This window comes from Glossina fuscipes, unplaced genomic scaffold (assembly GCF_014805625.2).
Source record: "Glossina fuscipes isolate IAEA_lab_2018 unplaced genomic scaffold, Yale_Gfus_2 114, whole genome shotgun sequence".
NCBI lineage: Eukaryota > Metazoa > Arthropoda > Insecta > Diptera > Glossinidae > Glossina > Glossina fuscipes.
This window is the reverse complement of record NW_023998457.1, coordinates 1552154-1567220: the sequence shown is the minus strand read 5'-3', so window position 1 is coordinate 1567220 and position 15067 is coordinate 1552154. Positions and strand designations below refer to the sequence as shown.

The window sequence follows — 15067 nt, the reverse complement described above, 5'->3', positions numbered from 1 at the left end:
TAGAAAGAATCTTTCTTAACATAAGTTTTTTTCTTATTATTTATTGACTTTGCTTATGAATTTTCAACATTCTCTCTTATACTGTGCTAAGATACTTGACTCTGGTAACTCTGATAAGAGAAAAATATACGAAAGTTTTCCCTTCACGGATAGATAAAACTACTCAGAAAATTGACGTAATTAGTCAAATGCACATGGAAAATTATTTATAGCAAGGACTAGCATAAATTCCCATAGACTAAAAGGCTTTGCGAGATGAACGCAAAGCTAAATCTTAGAACGAAATGACGAGGCTTATATAGTTGCATACGGATTTTATGATGGCACAAACAAACACACACACACGCACGCACACAAAGTAAATACACACCCAATAGATTATGTGCATAAGTAACGTTCAGTAGTATGCGTGGAACATGTTGTATTAAGAATGCTTTTAGGTGACCAAGTGTAGAAATGAGAGTGCAATATTTCATTACTTACGTCGACTGGCTTCTCATTTGAGTAAAAAAATCTTAAAGTAATATCCCATTTGGTTATATATTTTCTACTTTTTGTAAGCTTTCATTTTCTGAATTATTATTTATTATAGTAAGAGTTTCTGTACTAACGGACGTTCTTCCCCTTGTAATATCGAAAAATTTTAATCATAGACCTGACGTTATATATAAATTATTGATAAAAGCGTGATTTTGAATCGATAAAACTGTGTTTATTTTTGTCTGCAATCCGTCTGTCTAGACGATTATTAAAATGTTTCCAGCAAAAAGTGAAAAATGTAGTCTATCTTCTTATTTAATATATATTCTCTAATTAATGATTAAAGATCCAATTCAAATATGGGCGAAATTTTGACGAAAGTTTTGTATACATTTGGGAACGTATATGAATTTAATCACACGGAAAACTTCAGTAATTGAGGGAGATAACACTAACCAAGGTCACCGGAATGTTAAAATTAAAAAGGAAATTCTGCTTTCATCGTTAACAGTTAAATTAAATTTAAACCTGCATAATAATCGTTAGCTATAACATTACTAAGAGTATTTATATATTTTCTTTTAATTTTTAATTAAATCAATGAAATATATCGTAAAAATAATACAGTTGGTTACCTTATTTTAAAAGGTAAACGCTGACGAAAGCAGTAAATTTTTTAAAATGTGAACAAAATGCTTTAGCTTTTAAAATTCTTTAACAAAGATGAATAAAAGAAAAAAATTTGTGGCATAACTCTGAAATATATTAGGAGATTTAATTTGAAATTACGAATTTTCTAAATTTTGTTTTCTTCGTTCTTTTCAAAAGTTATTTTCTTTGATAGATTTTATTTATTTAATGAAACTCATATATATGTACACAAAAAGAAAAGAAAATGAATACTTAGCAACATGTTGATATGAAAAGAATAGAGAAAGAAATTCCCGATCCTTCTCATTTTCAATTCATTGATTGCACGACAAAGTGAAAACCCACTCATTTAATTTATTAATCGATAGTCAACCTTTTCGGCGATTACTTATAATATACAGACTATATAATATTCAAGCTATACATTTAGTTACATATATACATATAATAAACATTTGATCTGGAAGATATGAGCCATACCTTTTTCACTGAGTAAAACCGTGGCTAGTCGTTTAAGTGAACAGGCTGTCCTTCTAATTCGACGGATATGACCGTCGTCGATATGGCTTCCATAGCTGAAGTGGAACTATCTGAGAAATTTTCTGTGCACCACCGAATAGGTGAAATTGTATTTTAATATTAGTAAATAAAAAAGAAGTATCTCCATTGGTATATACAGTGCAATACATATAAAATACATGTTTATAATATATTCTCATGTCACTTTTCATTAATTTCACAATTAATTTTTTTCTAAGCAATGTTTGTAAACATTCTAAATTTTGCAAAATATAGTATTTGCCAGTTCAGACCTTCCGTCCTAAAAAGCGCTTTACTGCTGGTACTATTCGATTTCTTTGTCGATATCAGAACTTCCAAGCTGGCAGACGCATAAATTATATTCTTCTACTTGCTCCTTTCAGCGCCTTCTTGCATGGTGGCCGATGATGGCTTTCCACTTTCCTTTTTATCTATCGGGAAAACAAGAATTTTATTATTAAATTATAAAAATAATAAATTATATTCTTCTACTTACACTTTTTTTACCACATATTTGAAATGACGCTAGTCTTCTTCTTCTCCTATATATATTGTTGTTGCCGTTGCTTATCGTCAGGATCAACTATTACAAGAGATGCAAATCAAAGTAATAAAAAACAATGAAAAATTAGTACTATTATTATTATATTATATTATTATCATTATTATTATGACTATAATAATTATTATTAATTTCGGCAGAGAAATAAATTCTAAGACTAAACTCTTTAAAAGCACTAGCATCTAAGGCTATCGGCTTTTATTAAAAACTCTACCGCACTGGAGATTTTAGAGTAATCAAATAAATTTTTGAAATAAAAAAAAAAGGCAGTGAAAAATTATTAACCTTGCGTATTTTATTGCTTCCTAAAGATCTTTTATTATATTGCATTTTAGGATAAATCTTTTTGTCAGAGCTCATGACGAATGCGAATTACAAGCAACTCTGTGCACATTCTCCTCATATTCTTCTTATTCTTCTTGCTTACTTTTGGAGTAAAAAAAATGGCCGGTTAATGGTTTTCAAAACCAAAGCCGCTTTCTATTTGACAAGTGCAAAAAAAGTAAAAAAGTGATTTTTATTAAAAAGTGTTATCAAAAAGTTTTGATAATCGCAAAAATTCAAGAACAATTTTCCAAAGAAACATTTTACCTTACATAAATATGATAATTCTAAGTGGATTAATTTTTTGCTTCAATTTTATAATTTAAGTGTTCGTACATATAAGCCATCTCATTTAACATACCAAAAAAAAAAAAATTATTTAAATGCATGTCATCGGCATCTCGGGAAGTTTAAGAATAATAAAGATTTAGCTTCCAAATAGATTTTAGAAAAGTCTTAAATTTGTAGGAAGAGATGATTCTTACTATGAATCAAGTGAAGGTTAAGGTGAAGGTGAAGAGTGTCTCTGAGCCTACAAAAGTACAAAAGATGCAAGCAAAATGTGAAAAATTACTTAAGAAGTGTTTTCTGTTTTTATATCCATAATTGGTGGCTTATAATAACCATGAACAGATTCGACAATGCCGGTGCGATGATGTCGGTTGATGACACTCTGATGTGTTCTTTCCAAATTTTGAAACTGGCAGACAAGTGTAAAAAGAAAAATAATTTCGTTAAATTAAAAAAATTTTTTTCATCCTTCAATTGTCCACATTGTGAACGCTGAATTCCCGTTGCTCAGTTTTAGCTGCAGCCAATTCAATATTTGGTCGATGGGATGAAACTAAGGGAGAAGAAAACATTGATTTCATGCCCACCATTTTGTCGCGTTTCGAAACGATTTTCATTATCAAGGATATCCGTGATGAAGCGCGTGACATTACAATGGCTATGCATATCATAAATGTTCATCTTTCGTCAAATAAGTCTGCACCCAATGAACCTGCAGAAGGTGAAATATCATTGCTATTATTCAAAAAATATATATACTATTGCCGGACACATTGCGGACCGCGATTAAGTGAAGAGGCTGGTGAAAAATTGAAAAATCGTTACGTTTTAATGCGAAGCGGAGCGGGCCAGCATGAGAAATTTTTTTGTATTCACAATTTTTAAACAAAAAGCAATTACATGGACTGATAGATTTGTGAAAAAAAAATTTCATGGGTGGTTTCTTTTCTTTTCTCTAAAGCAATAATTGATTAGATGTTAGATAAGTAAAATCGAGGCTGCTTCAAATACTGCCTTTCAATTTTTTAGCTATTTTGGGATTTTGTGGCGAAACATTGCATTTCCACTCTTTCTTTTGTTTATATTCTATAGCAGAGCAAAAAAGTACCATGTGTAGAGGGTACAGAGAGCATGTGGTTGCTTTCAATAAATTGCATCGGGCTTAATGTAATTTATAATATAATATTAGATCAACTGGATCAACTCAACTTGAGTATATCATGGGAGATAATACGATAATTTTAATATTGTATTTTTTATAATAACGAAAAATTTTCAATAAAGTTAAAAAAAGAAATAAAAGCAACAATATGCTTTAATTTACTACTGTTGCTATTGTTTGTTGTCAAATTGCCAATTTGTTTGTTTGTATAGAATTTCAACAGATTTTTTTGCATTGGTTTGTTTTGTTAACAGAGGCTTTTAATTTTTTTTTTTATCTTTTTACATTGTTTTAAGTTAACAGATATATATGTCGGCGGCTTTGCAATTCAACAGAGTTGAGGACGAATGTGTTGCCATTTTTTGACTATGCAACTCTGTGCTCTTTCTACATTTTTATTGTTTCTTCTTCTTATTGCTTAATTGCTCGAGAAACAAAACAAAAACCATGACGGTTTCTTTTTTTATTTTAATTATTTGTTAATATGTACACATATTCGAAAATAATGCATGTTTCCTTATTTTCTTCCTTTTCTTCTTTCGTGAATTTATCATTTCAGGTTTAGCTTGTAATATGATGATGATCTTTTAAAGGAAGACGAAAACTGTATTCAGATATTTGTATATAATAATAACTTAAGTCGACGATGGCTACATATCCGATATCTGATAGTCGTTGTCGTTTTTTGTCCACAGTATCAGAAAAAAAAAAAAAAACAAAAGAAAGAAAACCCTCAAGGTGCAGAGTGTTCCATCAGAAACCATCGAGAAAAATATCCATTTTCATGGCTTTCTGTCGTAATGCTTTTTTTTTTGTTATATTTGTATTATAATGCAAGTTTTTTTTATATGTACACTCGCCTCCTTAGTTGTAATATTTTAATAATATTATTATCACAGTTGTCTCCTAATAGAATACAATTTTTAAGATATTTTTCCTTGTGTAAGAGCAGCGAAGTCAAGATTTCCTTTATACTCTCGTATATTACTTTTTATATACAAAATAATATAAAAAGATTTTAAACAAAAAACAAAAGAAAAGCAAAATGCTTTCATTTATTTATTTATTAATATTTAAAAAGTGATTCATAATATAAAATAGGACAGCTTTGTATTGCGCCATTACTGTAGAAAAAAAACTTGCAAAAAAAATAGTATAACGCAAAGCAATTAATTTTTATTCCAACCAAAAAAATTTAAAATAATGTATAATGAAAATTCTCTCCATAAGTACAACGGTTAAAAATTAAAATTGAATTAGGAATAAAAATCAATTTCATCAATAGATATGTCGGATATACCTGGCACCACTGTCCGTCCGTCTATATCGTCTACGCTAAAGAGAATATACATCCCAAGTTAACGGTATGTTTATAACTAAGTTAAATATATATATATACATATAGATGATACTGCAACATCTTTCTTCGTTAGAGTATTGATCAGGATAAAATTGCTAAAAAGTATTCATGTCTGTGGTTTACAGTTATTCTGCATCTTGTGACAATGGAAATAAAGAGATTTTCGAAAATATTATGAAAAGACATTACATATCTCTACATCATTTCACAATTAAAAAAGAAATGTCTGTAGTAACAAAACACTTTGTTATTTTATACTTGTTTCTCTTTGTTCTTTTTCAAATCAAGTATGTTTTGATTTTTAAAATCAGTTTTTCATCGAGAAATAACATTCATTTTGATTTTTCCTGTGAACAAGCGCAAAGTTTTTTTTTTTGAAAAGTTCTAGGAAAATTCTAGAAAAATGTGCAGCCCTTAGGGTGGCTGCATGCAAAAACACTTTCATATATTCCGTAAATTTAAAGCGATTAGTGGACGATGAAATGGAAGAATTTCAATAAGAATTAATTTTTGGCTACACAATATTGGTTACACAATAGTAACATTAAATTATATTAAGGTGCGAAAGGTAAGAGACATCACAATATCGATTCGGCTAGCGTGCAAATGCTTTACTATGATGCTTGTTTGTAATTCCCATTGATAGCTAATATTAACGAGACTCATCCCGAAAAAGATTGGATATCCGATAAATCTGCTCCATGGATACATTTATCTGCGGCAGTGAACAGCTGGCACAATGTAATTGCCCGAATGAATCTTAGATATAATTGTCAAGCAAGCAATTCGGCAAACAATTGCTAGAAATGTGCTTCTTTTTGAGAAGATCTTGCATGAAGTAAAGTCAAACGTGTTGGCATTTTACTACTGCGTAGGTAAGGTCACGCCAAATTTCCCATTATGCATACCTAATATCGCTTCGGTGACCGATACGGTGAGCTTTTTTGGAGCTGTTTCACATTTTGGTACCAATTAACAATGAGCCGTGTTTCAAGGTAGTTAAAAGCCATGTGGTCCCCTTTGTCCGTCAAAGTTGGTCTCGAACGACTCTCCCGAAAACCGCCTAGTATGTCTCGCTGGTACAGTAAGCGATTTTTGATTTTCATATTGCTGCACCCACTAACGAGTTAAATAGGTCATACATCCTCCCGGAGGATGTATGGGCTTTGCTTTCTCGTTTCAATTCTTCTGCATAGTGAAAGTATTTCATTTATTCGCTAACAGAAGAGCATGCGTTAGGCAAGATTTCGGGCGAACCTTTTGAGAGTAAAGTTGGCTTGGCGATTGGAATCTCTTATTTTTTTTAGAGGTTTTGGACTACACTCTTTTATATTGGCTGATCGCCAATGCAGGGACAAGTCGTATAAATCTTCCTCTAGCCTTCACGGAAGCGATGTTAGATATTCATAATGGGATGTTTTGTGTAAGATATGCCAGTTAAAAAGTATGCGATACATATATAGAAATACATATAACAAAATTTACTTAGCATATCATTTAATAAGTTCCTAAAATGACGTATATATGAAATGAATTATTATTAATTAAAAAAGTGAACTAATAATTACAATAAACAAAAAAAATAGAAGTTTGCTTCAATATCATCTCATAGTTAATTTTTGACTAGCACCTTGTATCTTTCAGTTAGCGTTTGTTCGTGACGATTCTGAAAGTTGATGGAAGATTGTATTTAAAAATTATTATGCATACGAAAAGCAAACAACAAACGAAAGTCACCAAGTAATGCTGAAGATTGTCTCATACATGAAGCAAGCTAGCCGAAAGCGAAAGTGTAAGTTATTAGACATAGAATTGTCAACCGGAATTAACAACTGCGAACTATTTCAAATAATAGAAAAATAAGCGTTCGACCAATTCGATTAATATTGAAATTGATGGGCGGATGATTAATTCAATGAAAAGTACACCTGCAGCTTAGATTATGGAAAAATTATTTCCTATATATTGATGGTAAATGTGCATAACGTGGCGGGAAAATGCACATGTCCCAGAGGATACCAAAAAGTCTAATTAAAAAGATCCAGCTGGCTATTGTGGGAGCTGCGGAACATTGATCGGCTTCCTGTTCGATGAAAAATGATAAGCTTAGCAATACATGCAATGCGGCCACAACGATTAAAGCACCCGTTGAAACCATGGTACTAGGAGCACATAAAGCACAGAGGAAAACAAAAAAAAAAAAATTATTTTACAAATATTTTATGTTTGTAAAAAGCAAAAAAAGAAAAAAAAATATGATGAAAAGTAGGGCTTTCCAAATTTTCCAAATTTACTAGTTTTAGAAACTGTTACATAAGCTAAGATGAAGATAGAACGGTTAGAAAGATTTTTACGCCTTTTATTTGTTCTAGAGGGGAATGCTAACCGATTGTTTAGTTAGTCAAGATGTTGACACTATGCTAGATCGCTGCACTATTGAAATGTTAGTAAGGGTCCGGCAGTGGTGTCCGTGAGAGACGGATGAATTTTGTCAGCGATGGTCTTGCAAACTCTTTCAACATATAATATATTAGATATAGAATTGTGAACTGTAATTAACAACTGCGGACTATTTCAAACAATAGGAAAATGAGCGTTCGACCAATTCGATTAATATTGAAATTGATGGGCGGATGGTTAGTTCAATGAAAATTACAGCTGCAGCTTAGATTAGCGATTATAAAACAAATGCGTGATGTCATTTACTTTATTTTTTTTGCACAAAGTAGAGAGTATTTGAAAAAAGAGTTATCTGTTTTGTATTCTGGCAGCCCCTTTGCGTATTATTGAAAGAAAGACAGAATAAAAAGAAAATAACAGTCAAGAAGATAACGTCAAAATTTGTAACTTTCCATCCATTCCATTCATCCGAAGTTGTAAATATTCTCAGAAAATTTTTTACAATACTTCATATTTAACATATTTTAAATATGTCGGCAAATAATAATAATACGTTGCGTTCTGCAAATGTTACCGAAAACGACGTACCGATATACCATATGCCTTTAACAGTCAGAAAGCATCTTTGTGGACACTTGGATGAGCTCAAAGTATGGATGCAATTAGCTGAGGAAATGCATTTAAGGCCTTCTGAAATTCAGGTAAGAAAAAAAGTAAAATGTTTATATAAAGAGATCAATAATAATTGACTTGTTTTTCATGTTTCTAAAGGACATTAAAACTAAACAGCTAGGATCAGGCAAATCTCCCAGTAATGAGTTATTATTAATTTGGGGCCACAAATACGATCACTCAGTTACTGAACTTTTTAATCTCTTGCATAGGTATTCAAGAAAATTCAAAAACCATTATAATTGAATTATTATTTTCTCATAAAATTATAGATTAAAACTTTTCCCCGCTATGCGTATTCTGAAACAGTTGGTCAGCCGCCAGCACCAATTGAAAATACCGCCTAGTGCGCCGGCTTTCAGTAAAATTATGACCAATAATTTGAATCCTGCTGGTAATAATGATGATCAAATGTCTCAAAAACAGGATAGTACTACCTCAGGTGTTAGTAACTCAAACGACACATCAGACAATAACAATAACAATTGGCGGAGTCGTTCCCGGTTACAAGCAGATAGAAATGAACGCTTATCATTGGTCACTGACTCCAGTGTCCAAAAGTATGCTAGTTGTCTTCTGGAAATTAATTATTTCGAGCTTTGTGACGCCACGAATAATTGGGATGAAAAGTTCATTTTAGGCAAAGGTGGCTTTGGTACTGTGTTTCGTGGTTATTGGAAACACACCGAAGTGGCAATTAAGCAAATTCATTATCGCGGTACAGATGGTCGTGAAAATATTAAAATACAAATACAGCAAAGCCTTAACGAGTTGAAATATTTGAATGCGTGTCGTCACGACAACATATTACCTTTGTACGGATTCAGTATTAAAGGCGAGAAACCTTGTTTGGTTTATCAATTAATGAAAGGTGGTTCATTGGAGCAACGGTTAAATTCAAAAAAAATGACACCGCTTACGTGGGAACAACGAATCTCTATTTGCTTGGGTTCAGCACGGTAATTGCAACAAAAAAAAAAATATATATGTAAATAATTTAAATTCCAAATTTCATTGTAGAGGTATTAATTTTTTACACACATTTCGCAACAAGCCTTTAATACATGGTGATATTAAGCCAGCCAATGTTTTGCTCGATCAATGTTTGCAGCCAAAAATTGGCGATTTTGGTTTAGCCCGAGAAGGACCTAATGATATCAATTCCGCCGTTGAAGTAACTCAAGTATTCGGTACCAGACCATATTTGCCACCGGAATTTTTAAATTCAAGAAAACTGAGTACCAAAGTGGATACATATAGTTTTGGTGTCGTGCTACTAGAGGTATTTACCGGTATGCGAGTTTACGATAGTCATCGTCGCGAGCAATTACTAACGAAACATATAATGAGCCAAACTTGTAAAATTGAAGAGTTAATTGATAAACGAATACCTCTGTTACCGGGTCAAGAAGAAATGTGCAAACGCAGCATAGAATTAAGTTTAAAATGTATAGCAAAAAGCCCTCAGGATCGACCTGAAATGGAAGACGTTTTAAAAACCATTTACACTTATCATGTACATTTCGCTTAAGCAGAACTTCCCTCCCGTGCAATTATGACAATTGATGTGTACCTAATATTTTGAAATGAAAATGCAATGCATTCCTTTTATTTTATATCGCAAAGCGAGAGTGTGCAAAAATTCCATTTTAATTTTTTAGCTTAAATTTATTTTACAATTGAGAATTTTTCAATTATCTATCAAATATGTGTAATGACATATGTAAGTTGTGTACGATTTTTAGCCAATAAGAAAATAAGAATGAAAATATTTCAAAAATTAAAAAAAAAAATTATTTGGAATCTCGAACACATTTTAAATAAATAAAAGCTTTTGGGACAAGATATCGTAATTTTTCACTAGTATTAAGTGTTTTGCGAAAATTTTGATCACTTTTTTATTATTGAGATTCAAAATATTTTCCATCCGTTATTTTCTACAATATTTTATAGTATCTTTGTATATCGTGTCGAAGGAAGTTTGCAGCGATCCACCCAATTTCGCACTTCTTCAACTTTGCGGACTCGCGCGCCAGGAAGCCATCCTGCACCAAATCTAGGTGTGGCAGAACTTTCCATTCGAGCTGTAACAATGGCTCCTGGACAACTCTTGCAACAAGTGGCCAAAGAATGGCATTTTCAATCAATTCGTGCTGCCACTTGTAAACCCTCGAAACTAAAACCGACAATTATGAAGCAGCATCACCATAGCTCTGAACGTGTTTGGTTGGCTTCGGCAGCAGTTTTCTTCAAATAACGAAAGTAATAAATTTGGAAGAAGAATTTTCAACGCTCGCTGATTAAAATCGGTTATGACGAATTTCGCGATTAAGTAGATACTCCGCTTCATGTTCTGAATGTTCATATCCTTAACACATTCTCCACTTTTCTAAACAGCTATTCTCACATGAGAATAAGAAAGAAGAAGCGCTAAAGCGCATTTAGAAGAAAATCTGCAAACTCGAAAAATTGAACAAGAACTCTGAAAAATTCTCCTTCAAAATTTTTATTTTGTTTTTAGTCAAAACAAGTGTAACATCATTCTCTGTTCAAATCAAATTTCTTTATTTTTTCCAAAAACCAAGTAAAAGTAAAATTTGAAAATTGAACAAATATCAATTTATTCATATTTATTTTACTTGGATAATTTTCAAAAATAATATTTGTGCTTTCTCGATTTGCTGACGAGCCTGCAACATTTCCGAAAAAATCAAACTTCCATACGAGTGGAAATCTTCGTTAGAACCTTCTATTTGTGGCTTACAGGTGTTGACAAATAGGTCCACAAATTGATTGGCCAACACATGTAAATGTACGATGAAATGCCAAGCTAACTGGCAAACAACGTCCACTTCATTAACTGTACTGTGATGCTCTTTTATAAGAAGGAGTTCAGCTAATTTGTGCAATTTTAACATTTGTAAAGCAAAAGTTTCTGAAAGAATCATCACGCCGCGCATATATATGCTTACGTTTTGTTAAAGCAGGTTCATCAGACCTTAGCCATTTAAGTGTATTCGACCACAACCTGTATTAAAAAAGTGCATGTATTGCTCTTTGCGACGTCCATTGTGGCAATGGAATCATTATGATTATTTGCACAGGATGATTCTGAAATTGTAAATTTTTTTTGCTAATGATGATCATGATTTTAATCTTAATTGGAGCACATTAAACCTCAAAAGCCTCTACGAAATCCAATCAAGATTTGAGACAGAGATGCGTTGCTGCAGTGAACTGAATTGTAATCTGTCTGTGTGATGTGTTGTTGCAAGCATTCTCTTGCTTGCAAAAATAAAGCAATCGTCTTTCAATTTGGCCAAGATATTGAATGTTCTTCTTCCACGCAGATTGGTTTCGAAAATAGTCTTAATAGGTGAAAGGGCACGTGTGTAAAATAACAAAGATTGAACACATCTTCGCTTTTCGGACGTTTTTGATCGATACTGAGAAATTGCACTATAATAAATACGGTATTAAAACGTTATTAAAACATCCAGGCATTTTTTACAGAAAATCTGTTATTTCTATTCTCTTTTTTTAATTGTAGCATGTTTGTAAAGCATTAGCAGCTTTTCTCCATTGTTTCAATTGTAAATAAATAAGAAATTTATTGATTTAAAATGTCTATTGAGATAGAATCAGTTCAGTAACTTTTATTAAATTTATTGAAATTTCAATGATGAAAAGAAAATTAAAGAGCGCATTCCCTATCAACATGTTAAATGCATGCGAGTTACCATTCTTCCTATGTTTCTTCTTATATATACAAAGCAGATGACAATAATAATCTCAACATCAAATTGAGTAAGAGAGATAGTTGCTTGCTTAGTTTAGAAGTGCTTAGAGGTGCCGTCTACTACGTAAAAACATGGAAAAAGAAGTAATAAAAGAAATAAGTGGTCGTAGCACAAATAATAAGTATTCCGTAAAGAAGAAGCCATTGCCAAAAGTTAAACAGAGAAAAAACGACGTGTATGTGACAAATAAAACAAGTTTTAAAGCTCAGCAAAAGCGTTGTGAAGACCTAATCAATTCGGGAATAAACGAAATTTATCTGCATTGTGTTGGAAATGCCATCAAGCAAGGGCTAAACTTGGCCTTAACTTTGATTAACAATTCTAATGGAAGTTTATCGTATGTGGTATATACATCTACAATTCGTTATATTGACGAATTGCATCCATTGTATGACGACGAAGATATAACGATTCAAAAACGAAATAACTCTGCCATTCATATAAAAATTTTCAGAAATGCAATCATCCCACAAAATTTGAAGGTTTCCTCCCCATAGCTAATTAAGAAACTTGATATATTTTTAAAAATGTCTTTACTGCTACTCACGCAGTTTATCATGATCAGGGCTGGAAATTAGTTAAGATGATGTTTGATGACATTAAGAAAAACGCATATCTATAAAAATAAATGGCTCCTTGTCGAATTGTGTTAAACTGAATTCAAAAAAAGTACATTTTTCTTGTATGTGCATATTATTTTTCTTAATTATATATAAACAAGAACGTAAACAAAAGAAAAATAAGTCCTTTTCTCTCTTGCTTTTATGAATGCGAGTAAGAGAAAGTTTTCTATTTTCAACATTTTTTTTCTTCTTTTTAATGCATGGCAGAAAGAGGAATGTTGAATTATAAAAAGCAAACCCTGAAAAAGTATTAAAAAAAGACAAAAGATTAACAGAGTCCCCCAGATATTTAGATATTTTCTCAACTTTATATATTAGAGTGTTGCAAAGCGGTAACAAAAACAAGTCGTACCGTTTTTATAAAAATACTTTGTAGGACTGAAATCAAGGAACATTCATTGCATTTTTTTTTGATTTTTTTAAATATATTCTTCTTTTGCGAGTCAACTAATCAATGACAGACAATTTTCTGCGTTGAGTAAAATTTTTAAAATATGATTTTCTTTAAGTAAATTAAAAACTTTTCTTGAGTTCCTGTTGATATCAGTTCGGACAAGCAAAAAATACCATCCTGAGCACATGCCAACCTTGATAAGAAGCACTTTAAGTCTTCATAATTCATTTGTAAATAGCATAGAATTAAAGATTTGTTTCTTTTGTCACTGTTACCAGCTAATGCAAGAATATCAGCTGCTAATATTTAATAACAGGTGTTAACTAAAGGAGAGAGATTGCAAAGTAACACATTTCGACTACAAATTTGTCTTGCTTTTCTTGTCATTACTTTTTACCTCGAGTCATTTTTTACTTTTCCTTTTGACGTAATATTTTATAAAAATTCTCTCTTTGAAAACGCACACAACTCTTAACAGATTTCTGAGAATAGCAGGCTGTGTTCAGAATAAAATTCCTTTCATACGGTCTATTGAAATTAAAAAGAAAATAGTAATAAAAGATTATAAGTAAAGTTTGGTACTGAAAAGCAAACTACGATGCCTCCTAAACCTACAACAGCCAGGAAAGCCGGTAAAGCTCAAAAAAATATCACCAAAAACGACAAGCAAAAGAAACGTAAAAGGAAGGAAAGCTACGCTATCTACATTTATAAAGTCTTAAAGCAAGTACATCCAGATACCGGTATTTCATCCAAGGCTATGAGTATTATGAATAGCTTTGTCAATGATATCTTTGAACGTATTGCGGCTGAAGCATCTCGTTTAGCTCATTATAATAAACGTTCAACTATTACAAGTCGGGAAATTCAAACTGCCGTTCGTCTTTTATTGCCAGGCGAATTGGCCAAACATGCTGTCAGTGAAGGAACAAAAGCAGTTACTAAATACACCAGTTCAAAATAAATCAAAGACTGACAAATCATCAACGTTTCCCCTTGAGGTCTAAAGGCCCGTGCAAAAGCCGGCTAATTAATTTTATTTGAAAGGCATAGTATATTTTTTTGAAACAGTAAAGAACGAAGAAGAGAAAATAAACGATTATCCATGTGTTGATGTAGATGAAATTCATTTTATATTATATTTACAGGGTGGTACATATAAGTTTTAATGTCGTTAGTGAAACATTTTTGCTCGCTTTTGCAAATCGCCAGTTGATCATATAAAGCATTAAGTCCATTGCTTATCCTTTGAAAAGAAATTATTTTTGAACAAACGAAAGTAGTGCAAAAACATTTTTTCCCGGGTTATTATTAGATGGACAAAATTTCGATTTTTTCGACCGCAGAGGTTTCCGCGAATGACGGGCCCTTGTTTTTATACCCTACACCACTTGTGGTAGAGGATATGTTAAGTTAGGTGGACGTATGTAACAGGCAGGGGGCCTTAAGATAGACCCATCGTTTATTATACCGATCGATTTAGATCATAATCTAAATAAATGTAAGCGTGTCTGTCGCATGATAAAATTCGGCGCAGTGACGTGTTTTGATCCGTGTTTTGGGCGAAAGCTTTTGAAATGGGGTTCGGATCGGTCCACTCTTTAGGCCAATCATCTGCGTCAATTTTTGGACCCGCTCTCATATAAAGAAAACTGAAGTTCTTACGAGAAAAAGGTATAATTTTCAATGCTTCATGATGAAAATTATATCATAATAGTAATTTAACATAAAAAAATTAACTATACCAAATTTGTTCCTTTTTTCCCATTTTTTTGGATTCTACCCCAAAAAGGATTTTCTCGAGAATT

At 32.0% G+C, this 15067-nt stretch overlaps 3 protein-coding genes and 1 long non-coding RNA gene across 5 annotated transcripts; all 4 read left to right on the top strand.

Annotated features, from left to right (window-relative positions):
- Positions 1-6029: 6029 nt before the first annotated feature.
- On the top strand, positions 6030-7319 carry LOC119640067. Its single transcript, XR_005247600.1, has 3 exons — positions 6030-6245; positions 7015-7162; positions 7226-7319. It is a non-coding gene; the product is annotated as an uncharacterized LOC119640067 (long non-coding RNA).
- Positions 7320-7377: 58 nt separating this feature from the next.
- On the top strand, positions 7378-10210 carry LOC119639894 (serine/threonine-protein kinase pelle). Its single transcript, XM_038037597.1, has 4 exons — positions 7378-8471; positions 8542-8654; positions 8715-9401; positions 9463-10210. Exons 1-4 carry the CDS (start codon positions 8301-8303, stop codon positions 9971-9973), a joined length of 1482 nt encoding a protein of 493 aa, XP_037893525.1. The 5' UTR covers positions 7378-8300; the 3' UTR covers positions 9974-10210.
- Positions 10211-12266: 2056 nt separating this feature from the next.
- LOC119639918 (ribonuclease P protein subunit p20) lies at positions 12267-12901 on the top strand. Its single transcript, XM_038037640.1, has one exon. It carries the CDS (start codon positions 12314-12316, stop codon positions 12737-12739), a length of 426 nt encoding a protein of 141 aa, XP_037893568.1. The 5' UTR covers positions 12267-12313; the 3' UTR covers positions 12740-12901.
- On the top strand, positions 12311-14972 carry LOC119639919 (histone H2B-like). 2 transcript variants are annotated; one of them, XM_038037642.1, is made up of 2 exons: positions 12311-12325; positions 13738-14972. In XM_038037642.1, the coding sequence occupies exon 2, from the start codon at positions 13858-13860 to the stop codon at positions 14221-14223; it is 366 nt and encodes a 121-aa protein (XP_037893570.1). In that variant the 5' UTR covers positions 12311-12325; positions 13738-13857; the 3' UTR covers positions 14224-14972. The 2 variants fall into 2 exon arrangements, with proteins under 2 accessions (XP_037893570.1, XP_037893569.1); XM_038037641.1 differs by lacking the exon at positions 12311-12325 and adding an exon at positions 12502-12579.
- Positions 14973-15067: the final 95 nt, after the last annotated feature.